The following is a 20,495-nucleotide window of genomic DNA, read 5'->3' as shown; positions in this document are numbered from 1 at the left end:
GAGAAACCTTTAAGTAGTGGGATTATCCTCATGGGACATGGGGAAAATAGGGCACGGGGGGATGCTCTTGCCAGGGATGGGGGAGCATCTGCAAACATCTCCCTCTGGGCTGTGCTAGTCCAGGCACCGGTCCAGTTCTATTGAACGTGGCAGAGACCTCGCTCAAAGCCTAATTGAAAGAAATCACAGCACATTAAAGGGAGTTCAGGTCAAATCAATACCAGCGTGCTGGGGAGGGTGAGCGGGGGGAGCAGGGCACTGGCTGAGTCCCAGTGCCAGCTCTGCAGGCAGGGCACAGGCTGTGTCCACAGGCTCCAGTGCCTGCTTTTCCACCACAGGCAGGCGAGGTGACACCCGCTGTCCTCTGCTCCGTGCAGGACAAACCCGGCAGCAATGCAGGCTGAGGGCTGGCTGTGGCAGCCAGCAGTGGGGAGGGGTAGGGGAGCCACGGGTCCTTAGGATCCTGCTTTTTAGTTTCCATTAATCAGGGATGGATGTGCCCTGGGTGGCATTCACAGCCCAGAGAGTTGGCAGGCAGCACTTTGGACCACAAGCCTCCACTGCAAAATTAACCCACCCGTCCCCATGGCACATCTCCCATGCCCAGAGCCCTTGGGCATCAGAGCCTGCTTGGGGGGAACGGGGAAACTGAGGACTCTGGGTGGAAAAAAGCACTTGTGGTGAACTCCTGAGGCAATGGGGGAGTAACGACTGCCACAAGGCAGCACATAGCAGGAGCTAAACCTTCCACTGCTACGTGCTGCCAGCGTTGTGCCTTTGGCTCTGCCCCTGCAGGTGCAGAGATGCTTCACACTCATGGTGAGGGCAGGGTTAGAGACAGGGACTCTGGCAGCCTGGATTCACCAAAACCCCTCCAAAAATATATGAGGAACATCCTTCACCCTCACTGGCTCCTGACTCACATGTGGGAAGTGTTTGGGAGAGCACAAGAACTGGTCCAAAACCACACCAACAACTTCTCCAGCCACCAGACAAAACTGAATCCATGCATTTGGGGATGTTCAGGGATCCTGGGGGAGATGCAACCAACATATCCTGTGCCCTGCAGAGCTCAGCCCCACACAGGGACTGAGGGGGGGCCCCACTCCAGGGGCCAGAGGAGGTCACCAGGAGACCAAGATTAGGAGACACAGGGCACAGCCAGGCCCACAGCCCGTGGGTCCCACCATTCCTCAGCAGGTCAGGCTGCAAACCTCCCCATTTCAGGGGTTACAGCACAGCTCCCTTTGTTCCTCCTCCACTGGCAGTGCCCACCCAGACCCCCTGCACCTCCCTCTCTGTGGCATTATCCTCCTGCCCCTCTGCTGCGTTGGCCCTGCACCATCACCCTCTAACCCTGCCAAGGCGTGGCTGATGGGCAGACAAAGGCAGGGAGGGGGTGGAGATAAGGGATAACCACAGAGGCTGCCCCACACACAGGGAAGGGCAGGTGACTCATGACAAGTTTTGTTGCTTTGGGGTTTTCTTTTCTGTAAATCGGCAGTCTTGGAATTTTCAGGAGAATAAAAGCCATATCCCTTCAAAGAAGTGCTGAAGCCAGTTGTCTTGCTTGTCCCCATCATAGCAATCCTGACCAGGGGGATTTGAAGAGGGCAAATGCTTTACAGGAAGTAAGTTTTCTGAGTTAAAGCACCAACCTCAGGAGTAGATCTGCCCAAATCCCAAAGTGCCTCCTGCACCCTCTGGGCCCCAGCCACGTCCGTGCCCTGGCAGAGCAGGGTTGCTCTGCTGGCTGCAGCTGATGGAGCTGTGGAGAATAAGTTCTGTCATATTTACATGCTCTTACAGATTGGTGTTACACTTGCACAGCTCTGCTGGGCAGGGGATTGTACGGCAGCTCCAGCTGACCCACAGATTAATGCAGCAGGAGCTCTTTAACTGTGAAATCTCTCTTAATGCAAAAATATTTCTCTTGCTGGGCAGTAGCTAATTCTTCATCCTGATGGTAATGTAGCCCAAATCCCAGCCTCCTGCCTCACTCTCTTCCAGTCACCCTCCAACACATGTGGGCACAGAGATAAATTCAATACAAGTAGCCCTTTGCCAAAGTGCCGTCAAGTTCCAGCGGGATGATGCACTGCTGGAATTTGATGTTAGTGGCAGTGCAAACCCATTTTCTCATCACTGCCTGTGGGTCTCAGAGCACTGCAGCCACCCTTCAGCCTGCGAGACAGGCACCTGACCCCAGCCCTGGAACCCAGCAGCAGAAAGCCCCCACTGCCCATACCAGCAAGTCACAGCCTCCCCTGCCCCAGCAAGGAGAGAGAAGAGCAGCCCCACAGGCAGCAGGACCCTGCCCACAGTGTCCCCTCTGCCCACCCAGGCACCCACTCGGGGGTGAATGAGGGGATGCCCCCAGCTGGGGCTGGGCAGCAGCTGCTTCTTCTTCCATTAATGACGAGACATAAATTAAACATGCAGAGTTAAACGGGTCATTGGTGGAACCCCAGCCTCGCTATACCAGAGACTCATTTCAGCCTGCCTCAAACACCAGTACAGTTTTTAATAGAGTTTATTTTGCCACTTGCATTATTTTTTGTAAGCCCTTCCTGCAGTCCCTGCTGTGTTGGCAGGGAAAGTGTTCCCGCCGCGTGCGAAAGAAATGGCTATTTTTAAACTCCCCGTGTTTGTCAGCGCTTTCAGCTCGAGTGCCTGATGGAGAAGCCAGTTTTGCAGCACCCGGTGTCCCGCAGAGGGTCGCGTGGCCTTTGCCAGGAGATGGTGGCACAGACCTGGGCACTGTGCCTGGCCACGCTGCCGGGGCTGATGGTCCAGCCCGCTCATCCCTGGCATGTGCCAGATCCACACCAAAGCCCTGTTCAGGGTGCCGTGCTGCTGGGACCCACCACTCCCACCACATTTCAGGCATCACAACCTCTGTGCCTTTGCAGACACCTATGAAATCATCAAGCAAGGCTGCAAACACAAGCTGGCTCCAGGGATTTGGCCTTTCTCCCTGCCCTTTGCTGGGAATGCCAAAGGGCTCCAATCCAGGCATCAAACACAGGCCTGTTTTCCAGATGATGGCACCACCAGGGATTTGGGACCAGAGGAGGACCCAAGGGGGTAGGAGCTGTGTGGGTCACAGAGAAGAACCATAGGTCAGAGCAGACCCAGTCTCAGAGCAGCAAAGATCCTTTGAGGGATCATGCCAGAGCAGGGGCTGAGGCAAAAGCCCTGGCACCCTCTGCAGCTGAAACACTGGTGGGATTTTCTGGCCTGGGTCAGGCTTTGCAGTGATGAAGAGGTTTCAGTGCCCACAGGTAGAAAATGAAAGGAAAAAAAAAAAAAAAAAAAAAAAGAAAAATGAGAGAAAATGAAAGGGTGGTCATGCATGAAAAGATTTCATTTCAGTGACGCGGGGGTTGCATTTGATAAGTGCAGCTTATGGAGAAATGGAGGTGTGGAAAGTACCATGGAGGAGCCATGGAGGTGTGGGAAGGGGTAGGAATGGGGCTGAGCAGAGGCGGCCAGGGAAATCTCCCAAGCCCAGGGAGCCTGGTGAGAGAAGGGACCCCGACACACCATGAGAATGGGACCTGCAGAGGCCCTTTCTGGGGTCAAGCTGCAGCAGGACAGGCTGTCCCAGATGATGGGGGCAGGATGGTGACAGCAAGGAGACACGAGCAGCCACAGGACCTGGCGCTGGGCAGAAGCTCCTCAGCAATCCCTGTCATCAAGGTCATCACTGCTATTTATTATTTAGGGCCTCACAGCCCTAAATATTCATTAGCAGGACTTTGTGGGAGGGGTGTGAACACGTGCATGAGGTTCAAGTGTCCTGCTCTCTTGCCTCTCCAGGGATGGGATAAAAGCAGGGATGGGGACTGGCTGGAGCTGGTGCTGCTACCTGAGCCAGGCAAGGATGAACTCCAGCCCTGCGAGACCCTAAACTGTCATATTTTGCCCTGGCCTTGTTCTCCACACTCCATGAAACAGCCTCACACAAGTGTGGGGATGTTGCTGAGGCAGGGAGGGGACCCCATGGTCAGCACAGAACCCTGAGGTGCCAGACCCCATCAGTGCTACCCTCACAAACCCAGCACCCCCAGCATCTGCAGACAGGGGGCTGCCTGGAAGCCAGACCAATATCTTCAGTGGGTTTGATCAAGAGTGAAATCAAATATTTATACAAAACCATTCTCCAGCCAGCCAGTGAAACTGTCCTCCCTTTTGCTTCCTTCCACCTGATTTCATCCCTCATCTAAAGAGATGGGATATGGTGCTTCCCCTGGCACAGCGTGGACACCACAGGCTCCCCCTTGGCCAGAGGTAGGGCAGCAGCAAATCCCGGATTTAGGGAGACCCCCATCCTGTGTCTCCTCAGCAGCTGCTGTGGCCCTTCACTCTGCAGCAGGGCAGGTTGTGCCCATGTTCTTGCTGGTGAGCGTGGGAGCAGGACCCATGGTTTGGGCCCCAAGCAGAGCTCAGCAAAGCTCTCAAGTGACTTTTACAGGTGAGAAATTACCTGTCCCCAAAATCACAGCATTTCCCAGTGGAGAGGCCAGCAGGGTCACGGTGCCCAGCACCAGTCCAGAGGAGAGGCAGATGGACAGGGCCGGGGGAAAGGAGAAGGATGAGGATGATGAAGGCTCTGCGAGCAGCAGGGAGTGGGTCCTGCGGGCATTCCCAGCTCTTCCCCTCACTCAGCTGCCCCCAGCCCCGCGGCAGTTCCGAGCTGCCTAATTAGCTCTCCCTGCTCCCAGCGCCGTCCAGCTGGAGCCGGAGGGCAGGGGCACACAAAAGCCTCGCTATTGACAGCCCCTCTGAGGAAGGGGCTTTTCTTCTCCCCCTCGCTTTTCTTTTCAAGCCCCTCTCCCCCCGTGTTGGGCCGGGGCCACGGGCTCATTAGCACTTGGGCTCGTTGGATGGAGGCAGCAGATGGCAGCCAGGCGGCTGGCGCGGCCGGCCCCGCCGCCGCCTCTTGCCGCGGAACAGATGCCCGGCCAACAAGGGGGAGGATTAACGGGACTGGGGGGCCAGCGGCACTGCAGGGCTGCCAGCGGGGCTTCCTCCCCGGCAGCACACCGCACGTCCCCGCCGAGGGGCTGCCAGCCCGCTGGGGACTCGCGGGACTCGCGGCCGCCAAAGGAACCAGAGGTTGGGATGGCCAAAAGTCGCTGCTAAGGCCACAGGAGAACTGCAGCTGCTTTGTGCACTCGCTGGGGTACTGAGACCTCCGACACTGCAGTGCCGCGGCTGCTCCTGCCTTGTCCCAGTGCAGCGGGGAGGACACGTCACCGTAGTGACCCAGCACGTTTGCAGCAGCACCCAGACTTCTCCAAGATCACCCGCAATGGCAAACTATGGCTTAATCCCACTTCAGCAGCACATCCCTCCCCCTCCGTGCACGGTGCATCTCGGGGGATTAAGGGTTAAAGCACAAATCCCCAGCGCTGCCCTGATGTGACCCACTTAGACCATCTGGCAGGGAGGGATGCAGGAGCCTCCTCTCCCCAGCGCTGCCGGCGCTCACTCGGCATCACCGGCTGCCCCAGGAGCTGACACCAGCACCCGCAGGCCCCAGCCCCAGAGTGCCCAAAAGGAGATTTTGGATGAATTTCTGGGGACAGGGCAGCTCACACCAACAGTACTGTGGCTGGCAGTGTGGCAGCAGAGAACTAAACCACCCCCAGAATCATCCCACAAGCCCCCAGACTTCCACCAGCTCCAGTTCCTGGGATACCCTGGAGCATTTCCTGCCTGGATGTCCCCAGGTCCCGGCACCGGTGCTGATGGAATTCTTAGCAGCGCTTGCTCCAAGTGGGACAAGGCTTCCAGCCCCGCGCTGTGCCCGAGGTCATGGCCAGGGAAGAGATGCAGACAAAAGCTCAGCCCAGAGGGAGGAAAGCAGATCCTGCTCTGAGGCTGCAGCCAGAGCATGCTGTTCATACCCATCCCGAGAGGCCAGTGGCACCTTTACACAGCAGATTTTAAAAGCATTTTCAGTTCACCTCAGCCAAAGCCCCTCCTCATGGCTCAGTCAGAGAGACTGAGGGCACCCCGGTTTGGCAGAGGGGCTCAGGGCAGGGTAGGTGCCTGTCCCTGACCCCATCCCTCCCCAGCACACTGGGCACAAAACCCCCTCAAATCCCACACTGGGATTTTGCATATGCTGGAGCAATTCCCCTGCACAGGCAAGCTCTGGGTCAGCCCCAGCCTTTCCCAGCCTCCCCTCACCATGCAATCTCCCACCCTCAGGTGCACAGCAAAGCCCCACTAGGCCCTGTGTGGGCAAAGGTTAATTGGAAAAGTCCCTTTCCCCATCACCTCGGTTTTTCCTTTCACTCTGCAAACTGGTCAATAATCCATTTACTTTGGCAGAGCTCTGCTCTGGGCACAAAGCTGTCTGGGGGGCTGGATTTCATGCGCCCACAGCCCCAGCAGGAGGGAAGGTATTAATATACTCTTTTGTTCCAGGATGAACCATGGGTTTAGCAAAGCTTTAACCCTCCCAACCTCCAAGACAGCTTGATGGGAATTTAGATGGAAGAGGCTTTACCTGCAGAAGCATCAGGAAGGTAGTGGTGAGGGATGGGGCAAGGGGAAAAAGCATCACTTTCTGTCCAGCTAACCCCATCACTGCCCCACAAAAAAGCAGGATTGGGCCCTTAGCCATTCTCAGGGCACCCTGCAGGATGCTTTGGGCTATGGGACACTATGGACACTATGCTGCAGCTGAGTCCCTTGACACTCCACAAGGGCACAAGGCCAGCCAGGAAAACTGATGGGAGTTGGGCAGCACTGGCCTAGAAACCATGGCAGCATTTCCCCTGCTGTGGGAAGCATGGAGCCAGATCCAGGGCAGGGTGTTTGCAGGGGACCAGCTGTCAAGTGTGGGAGAAAACAGGAATCCAGATGGTCATCTTAATATTTCATTTGGCTAACTGGTCTCCCCATCTCCGCTCTGGCACCACAGTCATTTGCTCTTAAATTAGTCGGGAGTATCGTCAGGGAAGAGAGGCTGATCCAAGCAGTGGCGCAGCAAAACCTTCCGGAAAAACAAGCCCAGAGCGGAGCCAAGCACGGAGACCACTACAAGAGGAGCTGCTGCAAGCCTTGGGTCTGTTCTTGCCACGGATGGGGAGCAGGAGCCTGGCTCTGGCTACTGCTGGACTACAAGCCCAGGGCCAGCTTGGGGACAACCCTGTGCAGCCCAGTGGGGACCTGCTGCAAAGCCCCCGTGGCTGTGACATCTGGCATCTCAGAGGTGTGATCCTGCCCAGATGGCAGCTCGGGCTCCTGGCAGAGCCCTGTGGGATGTGAGCCGAGCCGGCAGCACCGATGAGAAGAGCTGGGAACCACAGCTTCTCTGTCCCCGCAGCCTTTGGTGGCAGCCCCTGGAGCGGCAGAGCCCCTCCGTGCCTGGGGCAGGGCGAGGTCAGCGAGTGCCCCGCGGACCACGGGGCGAGCCCCGCTCTGTGCAGCTGCCACACCGCAGGGAACATCCCCGGGCCCGGCCGGCACACGCCGCCAGGGGACAAAAGGAGCCAGGCTGCACTGACCCGGCAGCGGCGTGGCCAGAGCACAGCCCGGCGGGGCCACCTGGATCTGCTGGGGCCACCACAAACCACAGCAAAGCCGAGTTGGCGGGGCCGCTTTGCTCTGTGCCAAGAGCTCCTGGACGGTTTCACTCCCACCAGGGCTGTCCCTACCAACAGCACGGAGAGCTGCACACATTTAGGAACTTTTTAATGGATCTGCAACCACCCTGAGCCGCGGTGCTCAGCCCCACAACGATGTCTGCGCAATCCAAACTGTTGGCTAGATAGAGCCAGGCATCATTCCTGGCACCCAGGCTGGCTGTATTTCCCCAAAACCCGAATTAGTTGCCTTATTACACCTCCAACTGCAAGATATTTAAGCAGCACTGCTCACTCAGGAACCTCCAGGCAGGAGTGTGTGTGTGAGTCAGCCCTCAGCCCTTCAGGTGCTGACCATACCCGATGCAGGGATGGAGAAAAACACGGTGGTTCCTCTCTGCCACAAAGGCTGAAGCCCTGCAAACACTGCCTGTGGAAACAAGAGTTTCTTCTCAACTGGAGGCCAAACCCATGCATTTCCCATTTTCCTACCCAGATTAATGAAAATCAGAGAGACTGGAAAAATTCACGCTCAGCAGCTGGGCTGCAGGGGCTGGAGGGACCCCCATCCCCACTGCTGCTGTGGCTCACAGCCTCCACTGGCACGGGAAGCACCTGAAATGGCTCATTCCAAAGGATCTCTCTCCTCCCTAGTACGGGCTGAGCCCCCAACACCCAGGCTCCTGCAGACCGACCCCTCTCCTCTACAGACACAGCACCTCCACGGAACTTTGGCTGGTTCCCCACACCAGCTGGGCAGAACCCAACAGAGGAAAAACAGAGCAAAGAGAGAGGAGATCCAGCAAAAAAGTCCTTTGTTTATAAAAGCAGCACAAATAGGAGATTATTAACAAATACTGAGACAATCAGCAAAATAAAGCTGGTCCAAATTAGAGTGTGCATGGCTGTGAGGAAGCCACACGGACCTTTGCCTGTGTGACAGCCTGGCAGAGAGGCTCAAGGGGTACCTGCAGCCCCCGTGCCTCTTTTCATAGGTTTCTCATTGCTCAGCCTCTAGCAAACATGAGGGCATTGGCTTTCCTGGAGCAGGAGGACAGGACAGGTACTGGGTGAGCAAAGTCAGGGCTGCTTGGCTGTGGGACGTGGGGGACACCATCCCCAGAGCTGTCCCTGTCCGTGGCAGTGACCAGGCTGCTCGTGCTGTGTGTCCCCGGGGGGCACCAGCCTCCCCTCGGTGACAAGGCAGGGTCCAGCCCCAGGGCGTTGTTTCCCTCCCCAGGCTTCACCTTCCCAAGGGTCTGAGGTGAAGGGCTGACACAGTGACAAGGCCACCAGCAGGACACACACCCCAGGGCTCTGCACAGCGGGGATGGAGCTGCTCACACTTTCCAGCTGATGCCCTCCACACCTCTGTAGCCCAGCTAGAGCTTTGCAGACTCTCACCCTGCTCCCAGGCTCCAAGCACCACCGAGCCAAAGTTTCCCAAACCTGCTCTGGAACACAGCACCTGCCCAGGGAGGGGGCTCAGCCAGCCAGCATCCCCCAGCCTCAGGCATGGGGAGAGTGCCCCGGCTCCTCCAGCCACGAACTGCTGGTGGCGGGGGGACACACTCAGGACTCTCCTTATGGTGGGAAGAGGATTAGAGGTGAGGGGTGCAGGGTCTCCCAGAGTGCCCCCCCTCCCTTGCCCCGGTAGCCCTTACCTGGGCAGCGGCTTGCGGGCGGTGATACTGGCCACGATGATGCTCTCGGGTCGCGGCGTGGCCACGGCTTTGAAGGTGCCTCTCCAGAACTTCTCGAAGAGCTGCTTCTCGCCCTGCTGCACGCCAGCCATGGCCCCGGGGATGGCCTCGGCCGGCCCCGCCGCTGTCCGCGGTGCTGAGCGCTACATCCCCCGCGCCGCTCGGCCCGGCCCGCAGCCCGGCCCGCTGCGGGGAGTGCGGCCCCGGCCGCCCCCGCCTCCCGTTTTGTGCCGGCGGGGCGGGGAGAGGGGCCGGACCCGCCGCCGTCCCCTCCCCGGTACCGCCCCCGCCGCAGCTGCGCCCGGAGCGACGGAGCCGGGCCCGGCGAGGGGGCGGCTCCGGGGGACCCGCGACCCCGCTCGGGTCGTGTCCGCTCCCCGCACGCCGCTCACCCCGCCAGGTGGCTCCTGGGGGAGCTTCCACCCCCTCGCAGCCCCCAGGGCTGTCCTGCGCCATCCCCATCATTTCCTTCCCCAGCGGACAGGCCACTTCCAGCTCGCTGCCGGATCGGGGCCACCGCTGCACTTTGCCCTTTGCGGGGCACAGACCCTCCAGGGCACAGCGAGTCCCCGTCCCCCACAGAGGCTGCCAGCAGCCTTCGTGTTTGCCCAGCCCCGACCAGACACAGGTAAAGAAAAGGGAGAGCCTGGAGCCACAGCTGAGGGAGAAAGCAGCAGGAGGCCGTAGAGACCGCTCTGTAACTCGTCCATACCGAGATCCATATGGGACAGAGAATTCGAAATACAACCCCTTTCCCCGCTCTGCACCCCAGTTCCCATTTAACTGGGAAGGGGCGGGGATGGAGCATGCAGTTCCTCGGCTCCCGTGCAGTGGCAGGCTGGAATCTCACAGTGGGGTTCCAGCCAGCACAGAAAACAATTCCTCACCTTCCAGGCAGGATTTGACCCGCCAGGACCGGACGCGTGGGGGAAGAAGAGCTGAGGCGGTGCAAGTGCAGCGCTGCGATTTCCCTCAGCCTCTGCGCTGAGTACAATAAAAACGTCTTTAGGAGAAAACGCTTCTTCTGCCACATGCTTTGAAGCGCAAATAAAAGCTGGTGACCTTGGATGAATGAGACTGTCTCTATTGTGCCTCAGAAACCCGCACGATACGCTTATGTAAGCGGCGGGGGGATAATGGAGCCGGGAACAATAGGCGGTGGGAGCCGGAGAAGAAGGAAAATCAGGGGGAAACTTAATCGCTTCTTTGCGACAAATACAACACGAGCAGAAGGCTCGTTCTGGCGGCGTTGTTTGCCAACTCCTCCTTCCCTGCCCCGTCTGTGCCGGCGGTAGCCGGGGTCAGGAGCGGTGTCCCCGCAGCGCCGGTGGCACACGCGGGCTGGGCTTTGTGCCGCGGGGCCACGGGCGGCTGGGGATGGATGCTGGGGAAGCGGCAGCAGCGAGAGCGGGCACGGATCCAGCAAGGCTTATAGAAACACTGTCAGCTCTGCCAAACAATGCCTAAAAACCCGACAGGGAAGGACAGCGTTCATGCACGGCGCGGAGATGCTCGCTGGGAGGCTGCTCCCCGCGGAAACCGCCCAAGGGCGATGCCTGGGAAAGGCCGGCTCGGAGCTGCTGCTCCAGCCCAGGGCACGCTGCACATGCCGTGGGCAGATGTCAGAGCGGGGATCCTCCAGGGACAGTCACAGGCAGGAAAGGGCAGGAGGAGCAGGAGAAAGGGTTTGAGAGGGCTAGAGCTGCCGCGCTGTGAAAGCACGGCTGGGGAGGGCACACACAGCAGCCCCAGGACAGTCACCAGCGGCCCAGTGCCCTTCTCCTGCAGCTGGGCAGGGACAGGGACTCCCCACCCAAGCAAATCCAAGCTTGGTTTTCCTCTGGCCCTTCCAGTCATTTCTACAGAACACAGGCTGCTCATTAGGAACCTGTTTCCCCCTCAGAGCACATTAAACTCAATAAATGGAGATAGGTGTAAGTACACACACTCCCCAGTCTTGCTCTGTTTTGTTGGTGAGTGACCCAAACGTGAGGTGAGGGTCAGGCAGGAGCCCCACCGGCACTGTCAGCCCCAACCCTCCTCTGGAGCCTCATTAACCACAACTCCTGCAAGGCATCACCATCCCCTGGGCTTTGCAGGATGTGCCCAACCACCCCTAGCAGCAACCAGTGGCACTCCAGGGCATTTCACCCCCTTCCACCAGCGATCTCTCCAATCGCCCTAACATTAAGTCCCAAATAAAAGGAATAATAAATGTTTGCACTATTAAATTAGCAGCACGGGTGGTGTGTGGGCAGGAGGAAGGCTGCGATCATTACAAGAGCCTCTCTCCTGGCACACCTTGTGGAGACATCAGTGAGCCAATTAAGCAATTGGCTCGGTTAACGGAGGCTCCCAGGAATAGACTTCCCTGCTATAGAATAACTGCGCAGTAATAAATTGTCTCATAAATAAACAGCCTGAGAAAGCATTACAGGATACCCAGAAAAAGCACTATATCACAAGCAGAAAGGATGCTGTGCGCTGCTGCTGTGTCTGTTAACCCGTGGCATTGCCAACACTTCTCTGAACTGGGGCTGGTGTCCCTCTGGGGGCTGTGGGACTGGCCCCATGGGGGTGCACGTGGCCACAGCATCCCTGGAGCCCCCGCAGGTGCTGCCTGCCCTGTGGGACCACTGTTTGCCAGCAGCACAGAGCCCTCAGTTAGTTACCCATGGGAGAGCCATAAATGCCAGCCCGGGTTATTTACAGCTGCAGCAGTAACGTGGGGCTCTGCCAGGTTCAAATGTTTGCTATAAACTGTAGCAGAGCGAGTGAGTCCTGGGATGGGAACAGCCAAACTGAGACTTAAAGGATAATTGCACTTTTCCTCTTAATCAGAACCTAGTAATAAAAGAAAATATAATAGTATAAAATATAAATAATATAAAATATAAAAACTGCCTTCTTTAAAGAGCTCCTCTTTCATTATTTGGGGGTTTTTTTGAGTGACACTTTTAAAGGACTTCCCCCGTGTGCATGGGGGGCTGCAGACCGGGCTCTCCCCAGGCTGCTGGCCCCCAGCCCTGCTTGCCACACTGGTCTCTGCAGCCCTACAACCCCTGTACCCCACAATTAAACACCCAGAACCCTCCCAAACTTCCCCTCAGCATCCAAATGCCCCTGGAAAACGTGAGAGGGGACCCACCTGGCTCAGGGACAGAGGAACTCCAGCCATGCCTTCTCCTGCTTTTCCCTCTTCCATATTTAAAAGGCCCCATGCCCTCATCCTCTCTCACACATAGGCTTTGATTCGGAGGGTATGGAGAGAAGAGAGGGGTCCCTGCTCTGGTGAACACCCACTGTGGGCGTTGGGCTGCTGCTGAGGAGGAAAAGCCCAAGGGAAGCAGGGATCAGCAGGAAGAAGCTGTGTGTGTGCAGGAGGTACCCCAAGGGAGGGAAAGGAGAAAATGTGTTTAGCTAGGATTAAGTTTTAATCTGTTCCCCTTAGTAGGGAGAAGAAAGCTGGGCTTGTCCTGGAGCTGCACAAATATTTTTCTATAAATGTTGGGTGTTGTTTTTTTTTGTTTTTTTGGGTTTTTTTTTTTTTGTGGGTTTTTTTTTTGTTTTTTTTTTTTTTTTTTTTTTTTTTTTTGGTTGTTGTTGTTGTTTGGCTTGTATCCAGTGGGAAGAGCCAGAACCTGGTTTTGCTCAATCCACCCCATTCCCACCTCCACGTGCCATTGGCATGGTACCACTCCACCCATTCCCCAGCCAAAGAGGTTTGCTGGGAGGGCAGAAAGTCAGTAATTATCTCTGGAAGCAGTCATTATATCAAGAGTCAATAAACAAAGGCTGTGAGTGCCCTCTGCTCGTGGCACTCCAGAAGCACCTACCAATTATTCCCTTGGCTCTGCCCTGCCTGGCAGGAGGGGGGTCCTGCAAGACTCTGCCCGCTTTGGCAAGGCAGGAGGAGCAGGAGGAGCAGGAGCAGGAGGAGGAGGAGGATGAGGAGTGATGCTTGGCTATGGGAGATGTGGATGGATGCTGAACTGGTTTGGCCATGGACCCGTGCAGAGGATGTTCAGTGGGGCTGGATCCAAGCTGGTTTTCCCAAGAAAGGAGTGAGTGGGGAATGGCCTGCAGGGTGAAGAAGCAGCAACAGCCACAGGACAATGTGTACTGTGTGCCAAGCTGGGAAAAACCCTCAGATGGTGTTGGGATGCTGCTACTGGAGCACCTTTAGCCTGGTAAGAGCATTTAGGAGAATCAAACTGTTGCAAGAAGGAATTCACCACCTTTCTAGGGGCAAATACCTGTTTTATGGCCTTTTTCCCTGCAAGGCTCCTGGCTGACCCCTCAGCCCTAGGCAGAGCCCAGCACCCAAGTGTCCCACCCTGCCTGTCCCCACATCCAGCTGCATCCAAGGTTGAGACACTCACCAAAGATGTCTTTTCTTTTTTTTTTTTTTTTTTTCTTTTTGTCCTTCCTTTCTCCACCCACAGAAAAGCCATTTCCACCCACAGGAAACCCAGGAGTGCCCATGGCCCTGGGGCAGCTGCAAGGCTGTGCTGGCCCCTTGGGCACAGAATGGTGGCAGCGACCACCCTGTCCCCTCCCTCCATCACCCTGCCCAAGTTCCTCCAGGCAGTAAATAAGGGCAGTGGGAAGTGGAGCTGCAGCTTTTCCTGCAGAGTGCCAAGGCTGTGGGCACTGGGGGCATCCACTGCCCACAAGGGCCACCCATCAGTGCCCAGCTCAGGAGGTTCAGGAAGCTGGACCTGGTGTGAGGGGGCTGATATTGGGGTGAAGACCTGTGCTCCCCTTGTTTGGGTCGATAAAGGATGCGGATGCCCACGTCCCCTCCATCAGCACTGGCTGCACTGTGCCTGTGCAGGGAAGAGGGAAACCTGTGGGGTTTGAGTGTGAAAAACCACGCTGGGAGTGGGACTAGCACGGGGTGGGACACCCCCAGCCAGCCCCTGGATCTCAGGATGCCTCTCCATCATCTCCAGGCGGACACTGGATGCCTCTCCATCATCTCCAGGTGGACATCAGGGACCTGCCAAGTCTGTGTCCCCCTCCCCAGGACCACGTGTGTCCCACCCCGGCTTTCCGTGCTGGCCTCCGTGGAAGCAGCCGGCTTCTCTGTGGGCAGGAGGGGGCTCTGCAGCTCACCTGCCCAAGCGTCTGCTCCAACAAAAGCCTTTTTCCCTCTCTGCTTACCCAGCGAAGCCGCCCAGCTGGATATTTTGGCGGTACAAGGGAAAAAGGCGCAGGACAGACGCTGTGAGCGCTCCCAGGCAAAGCCATTCGCAGCCACCGGGAAGAGCGGAATGAAAGAGCGGGAGCAGAGGGAGGCAGGGAAGCCAGGCCATGTCCTTTTCTTCCCTTTGGCTCTAAAAAAGCTCCAGACTGGAAAGGGGGATGGAGGGTTGGAGCCGAAAATATGATTTTTCCCCTCTGAGTGGCAGTGGCCGTGGAGGCGAGCCGGCCTCGGGGCTGCGCAGCCGCCGCTGCTCCCCGAGTGCCACCGCCGAAAGGTCACACAGAGCTGGCAGAGGGCGACGGAGGGGACAGAGCCCGCAGCCACGTGTGTCCGAGCAGAAGAGACAGGGCCCGGCTTTCCTGAGCTCCTCGCTGGGCTGCGGTGGGCACAGGCAGCCCCCGACCGCGGGCAAGGTCCCGAGGCCCCGAGGATGTTCTCCCCGGAGCTGGGGAGGCTGCTCGCCTCTCTCTGCCCTCCCCGCTGGCAATTAGCAGCCTCCAATCGCACGGACAGCACCGCTGGGTGTTGGAGTGATCAGTGGCAGCTCGGCCGGATCCCAGCCTCAGCTCGGGTCTGGCTGGAGGAGGGAGTTTGGGGATGCTCAGCACAAGCTCGGGCTGCACAGCGGGAAGGCATCGGGCTTTTGCCTCCGGCTTGGGAACGGTGGAAGGGGTCAGACTCAGGATGTGCGCCCTCCTCCAAGCCAGCACTGCGATGTTTCCACTCCTGGCTCAGCCCAGCTCTCAGTGACAGCCCAGCTCCTGCTTCCTTTCCTCCAGCACCTCCCTGCACTGAACCCACGAGCCAAGTCAGGGGCAGGAGAAGGTCTGAATTCCCCAAACGGCTCAAGCCTTCACCCTTCCTTGGCCACCCTTGCACAAAAGTCCATCTCCCTGGGGAAGCTGAGATCTGGACAAGGTGGAGAGAGACAAGGGGCAATCCCTACCCTTTCACTTTGGATTTGGATCTTAAAACTCATTTCACGAGCCCCCAGGAAGATGCTGCCCGAGACCAAAGGTATTTAACAAAATCTGCCTGGGGAACACTGATGGGATGAGTGGTTTGACCCCATGCAATCACCTCTCGCTGAGTTTTTTCCCTGGATTTTCCCCCCTCTGGATAATTGTGCTGGGGCAGTGGGAGCAGTGGACAGAGGAGCCTCCTCAGCCCCTGCCACACAGGGCTGCTCACACCACAGGGGGATGGAGCAGGAGGGAGCAAAGTGCTGCATTTTGGCTTTTATAGACTATTACTGATAATGGAGAAGAACAAAAATGCTTTAAAATAAAGCACTCGAGGGCGTCAGCCTAAGCGTTAAATAGGCTTCTGCTAAAATGCTGCTTCCACTGAAAAAGCTTCCTGATTTGGATTGGAGGCATTACCCTGCCTGGGAGAGAGCTGGAGCTTGGATAAAGCCGGGGGGACAGGCAGCCCCATCCAGGGCAAGGGGCTCTGGTGCTTCTCCTGTGGGTGGGATTGCTCCCACCCGGCATTCAGGGTGCTCCTTGCTCAGCTCGCTGCCACCCATGCAGAGGTGCCTCAGGAGAGCACCCACTCCCCTAAATTTTAGGCTTCCCAGCCGTGTGGGGAGCAGCACTGCCCCTGCAAAACACACAGAGCATTTTGCAGTGTTAATGGGCAGCACAACTGCTAATGTGTAAACTTTTACTGCTCTGGAGGGTAAACAGAGAGTTTGGGGAGCAGACACTTCCCATTAAGATGCACTAATGAAACGTGAAAATGTTTTAGTGTGCTGTAATTTTATATATTTTTGAGAGCAGCTGCAGTGCTGTTCCATTTGTGGCTAATTTAAGCACAATTAAACCAGGCTAAATTACAGCCAAGTACGCTGCAGGAACTGATGTGACCAGGGACGTGTCCAGGGGCCCCAAATCTTGCTGACCTTGCTGCCACCGTTCAGGCTGCTTTGCAAGCAAGGGTCAAGAGCTGACAGCTCCTGGAGCTCGCCCAAAGGTCACAGCAGATCCCTGAGGACAATGGGATCTTCCAGCCAGGGTGGGGCAAGTGCCCCACAGGCTCCAGAGCTGCTGGGGGTATCTGGGTGAGCCTGGATCTTGGAAAGGTCCTCTTCCCTGTTGTTGGCAGCTTGGATGAGCCCAGGGCTGTAGCAAACCCTTCCTGCTTGGCCAGAGACCCCCAGTCCCCCTTGCAGCAGCCCTGATGTCCTTCCTGGGACATCTCAGCTCCCAATTACCTGGTGAATGCTGAGGCTGCACCCCACACCTCACCCCAGCTGCCTCCTGGGGAGGCTGATTCATCTCAGAAACAAACTGACAAACACCTAATTTTTCTGGAGAATGAAGGAGCTGGTGGGATTTTGTTCTTCCTTTTGGGTAAAGGGAGGAATAGAATACCCAGAGGCTGTGTCGTGCCTGCTGGTATCACCTCCATGGCATCCTGAGCTGGGTTGGTGGCTGCACTGCTGGGTCCTGGCTCCCCTCAGCAGGGATGGAGTCCCACAGCCTTGGGTCCTGGTGGTTTAGGGTGCAGAGCCTGTTCACAGCAGTTTGGGGGTGCTTTTTACTGCTCTGGTTAGCTGTGGGTGGTCCTGCCCCAGTGAGGATTGCCCCGAGGGTTTCAAAAGCAGCCAGCTCAGGGCTCCTACAGCCCCCCCAGCACAGGAACTGCCGGCTCTCCAAAGGCCTTTTCCAGTTGATTTAGGCAATTGCAGTAAATCCCCTGTGGCCACTGGTTTCCAGCTGAGCCAGGTTAGACCCAATTCAGCTCAGGGAGAGCACGGCTGACATCCTCCCACAGCCTTTAGGGATGCTCCTGGTGCCTAGGGGCACCACGTCCCTGCAGATCTGTCCCCCACCTCTCCCCACGGCAGATGGGCACCAGGCTTGGCACAGGAGCAGCAGAGCAGCACGGCAGGGCCCGGCATGGCCAGGATTGTCCTACTCAGCCTTGCTGCAGGACTCACATTTCCCTTTCCTCTCCCTCCAGACCTCTCCCCAACACCTGGGGCAGAGGGAACACCACCCACTGCCCCTCAGACAGCCAGGGCTGGTGGGGAAGGGGATTCCGTGCCCCCCTGCTTTAACCCGGGGTGGGTGATAGCAGAGCCCACCCACAGCCCCCTCTCTGCTCCTGCTGCCTCTTACAAGCCCCGTTAACCCGGCCACGCCTCATCAACTCCAATTAGCGGGCAGGTCGTTTCCCGGAGCATCCGGCAGCTCCCTCGGCCGCGGCCGGGTGAGCCTCAGCATCCCCCGGTGCTGCCGGTCCAGCGCCCGGCAGGCACGGATCCCATGGATCCCACGGATCCCAGCTCTGGAGGAGGCTGCAGCCAAGGCCAAACCTCCCCAGTGCGGCCGCCAGCTCCGCTCTAATTAATCCAATTACAACACTGCGTTGGCGGCGCAACCGGTGGATTAATTGCGGTTCGTTCCAGGTAGACGGAGGCAGAAACGCTCACACAGGCTTCTTGTTTGCTGTGCCAAGCCCAGCCTCAAAGAGCTGGGGAGGAAGGAGGCCTGCCACCAGCATCATCCTCGGTGGGACAGCGAGGAGCTGGGTGCCTGCAGAGCCCCTGCACTGCTCCCAGAAACAAATCCTTGCCTGAGACTAAAAAAACAAAGATTAGGGGGATGAAGGTGGGAGCAGTATGAAGTAAAAGGCTGCTTGCTCTCAGACTGTAAGACTATATATATATAAAATAGAATAAAAATGAGATTATTGGAAACAACTGATTGTTCAGACTGTCAAAGAGATGAAAGTGTCAGGAGTAAACAGATGCCGGTCACGATTCAGCGCTCATTAAGGCAGGAGAAGGATTCATTTCATATGCATGATTAACTCCTGGCCACTGATGATTTACACAGCAGATGATCAAAGGAGAATTAATTATTGCACAAATCGGGCTGCTGCCAGCCCGGCCCCTGTCCCTGACGGCGCTGCCGGTGGCACGGCCCGTGGTCCCCAAAACCAGGACAGCCCTGGCCACCGCTGCCCCAGGCCGTGCCTGGCCCGGCCCGGCCGGGAGCTGTTTGCCCCCACAGCTCTCAGCCCATTTCCTGAGGATCCTGGGCTGCACCACCAGGCACCGTCAGTGTCATTGGGAACGTCCAGCTCACCAACACGCAGCCCAACCATCCCCTCCCTGTTAGCAGTAATTAACTGGGGAAGGTGTCTCTCCACTTGACACCTTTTCTTTCCTTTGTGATCGAGTCTCTCTCCGTTACAAATCCACGCTATAATTATAGGAAGGAACTCCACTCCCTTCACCTGATTTATTTTTTAATACCGTCCCCTTTTGATCTCGTTTCTCTCTTAATTAAATTACAAGCCGTGAATCAACACCACTACCAAAGCTGCTCTGCCTCACTCACTCCCTCCTCCCAGAAGAATCACCAGGAGTGACAGGCAAACAGCAGCTCTGCTCATGCTGGCATTTCATGAGAGCACAGGGGCTGCATCCTGCTGGGCTCATGCAGAGGAAACACGAACGCCAGGCCCAGGTGTGGAGCAGGGAGCGATGCTGTGGGAGGATTTCACAGCCAGTTTGGGCCCTGGCAGGTGCTGGAGGACACGGGGCAGCTGGAGAGGCATCACTCTTCTGCCTGTGCCCGCTCTCAGGGATGGGAAACCCTGCTGGAAACAGCACCTGAGCCCTGCTGGGCTGGTCCATCTTTGGGAACAGTGGGCTGGGAGTCCACAGGGGCCCTGCAGCCCCCACTGGCTCCGGGATCTCAGCCCACCCTCGAGCATCCTTGGCACGTGTGGTGCCTGTCCCCACATCCCTCCTGCACCACGGCACCCCCTTGCCCTCCAGGCCTGCTTCCCTGCACCTCCCCTGCCAGCTCTGCGGCCACCACGAAGGGACAATCGGATGTCACCACTTGACCCGGAGAGCCCTCGCCCCCCGCGGCACCCGGCCCGGCCGGCGCGCATCCCTGCCGCGTGTCCCCGGGACCGGGGTGGCACCGTGACTCCCTCCGTGCAGTCTGGGAGGTGACAGAGCTTTTAATGACCGGTAATGGTGCTCTGCACTTAAATGCACCGTTCTATTGACTCATGACTGCAGCAACACCGGGACAGGAGGAATAAATCAGAGAGGGCTCCCAGGAGCCTTATCCCGCTGGAAGCGTCCCCTGCGGACAGCCCAGAGTGAGGGCAGGGGAGGCGGCAGAGCCACCTCTGCCTCATTCCCTCATTGAGTGCAAATGAGCCTGATACCAATTTAATGAACTGCTGATGACTATCGCCTTTATTTTTAAATCTGAATTCCCGCAGGAGTCACCTTCAGCAGGGAAGCAGCCCCTCCCCAGCGGCGGCAGCGTGGATTGATTGCCTGTAGCTGATTAGCAATTTACACCCGGCGCACTTCAGGGGGAAATACCATCACCCTGGGCTGGGCACGGGGTGAGGGTAGATTGTGGGGACCCCGGGAGCCTGCAGGGATGCGACCCTGAGGGCCACAGGCACCTCCCGGCTGGAGGGGACAGCCCCTCACATAATTTTCTTCCCAAAGATTGTGGAGGCTCTGTGTGGTGGGCTGAGCTCACCACCTTTCCCTCCCCCAGGATAAGTCTCTCCTGCTGCCGCCGAGCTGGTACTTACAGGCATTTATGAATAGTGTCTTTAATACGGCGCTGGAATATTTGCCCCATAAATTCTTAAGATCAGATTTATGGATGAGCTATTACTGACATCACAGACTATTAATAAATCGGTTAAGCCTACAGAGAAGATTGTATTCCCCCATTTTACGATGGCACAATAAGCACATAAAAAGGGCCGTGAGGCAGCACAGCAGCCGCGGGTGGTGATGCCTGGCCACCGTAGCCCCCGGGCCACCTGCCCTGCCCTGGAGGCCACCAGCCATCCCTCCCTGTGCGGCTGTGGGATGCCCGGGGCTGAGTGAGCAGCCTGCCCGCCCCTCAAAGCCAGGGATCCCAGCACAGCCCCGCTTCCCTGGAGGCAGAGGCGCCCAGGGGAAGCGCAGTCAGTGTCAGG

The 20,495-nt window shown here is 57.4% G+C and overlaps 1 protein-coding gene across 1 annotated transcript in view; it reads right to left on the bottom strand.

The window, feature by feature from the left end:
* SRRM4 (serine/arginine repetitive matrix 4) overlaps positions 1-9,483 on the bottom strand; it is a 44,345-nt gene extending 34,862 nt beyond the window's left edge. The window contains exon 1 of the mRNA XM_053994203.1: positions 9,269-9,483. Within this exon, the coding sequence (XP_053850178.1) occupies positions 9,269-9,399 (131 nt within the window). The 5' untranslated portion in view covers positions 9,400-9,483. The remainder of the gene's footprint in view (positions 1-9,268) is intronic.
* Between the last annotated feature and the right edge of the window lie 11,012 nt (positions 9,484-20,495).

Source organism: Vidua macroura, chromosome 18, assembly GCF_024509145.1.
Source record: "Vidua macroura isolate BioBank_ID:100142 chromosome 18, ASM2450914v1, whole genome shotgun sequence".
In the NCBI taxonomy this organism is placed as follows: Eukaryota; Metazoa; Chordata; class Aves; order Passeriformes; family Viduidae; genus Vidua; species Vidua macroura.
The sequence above is the reverse complement of the archived record's forward strand: the minus strand, read 5'-3'. Positions and strand labels throughout refer to the sequence as shown.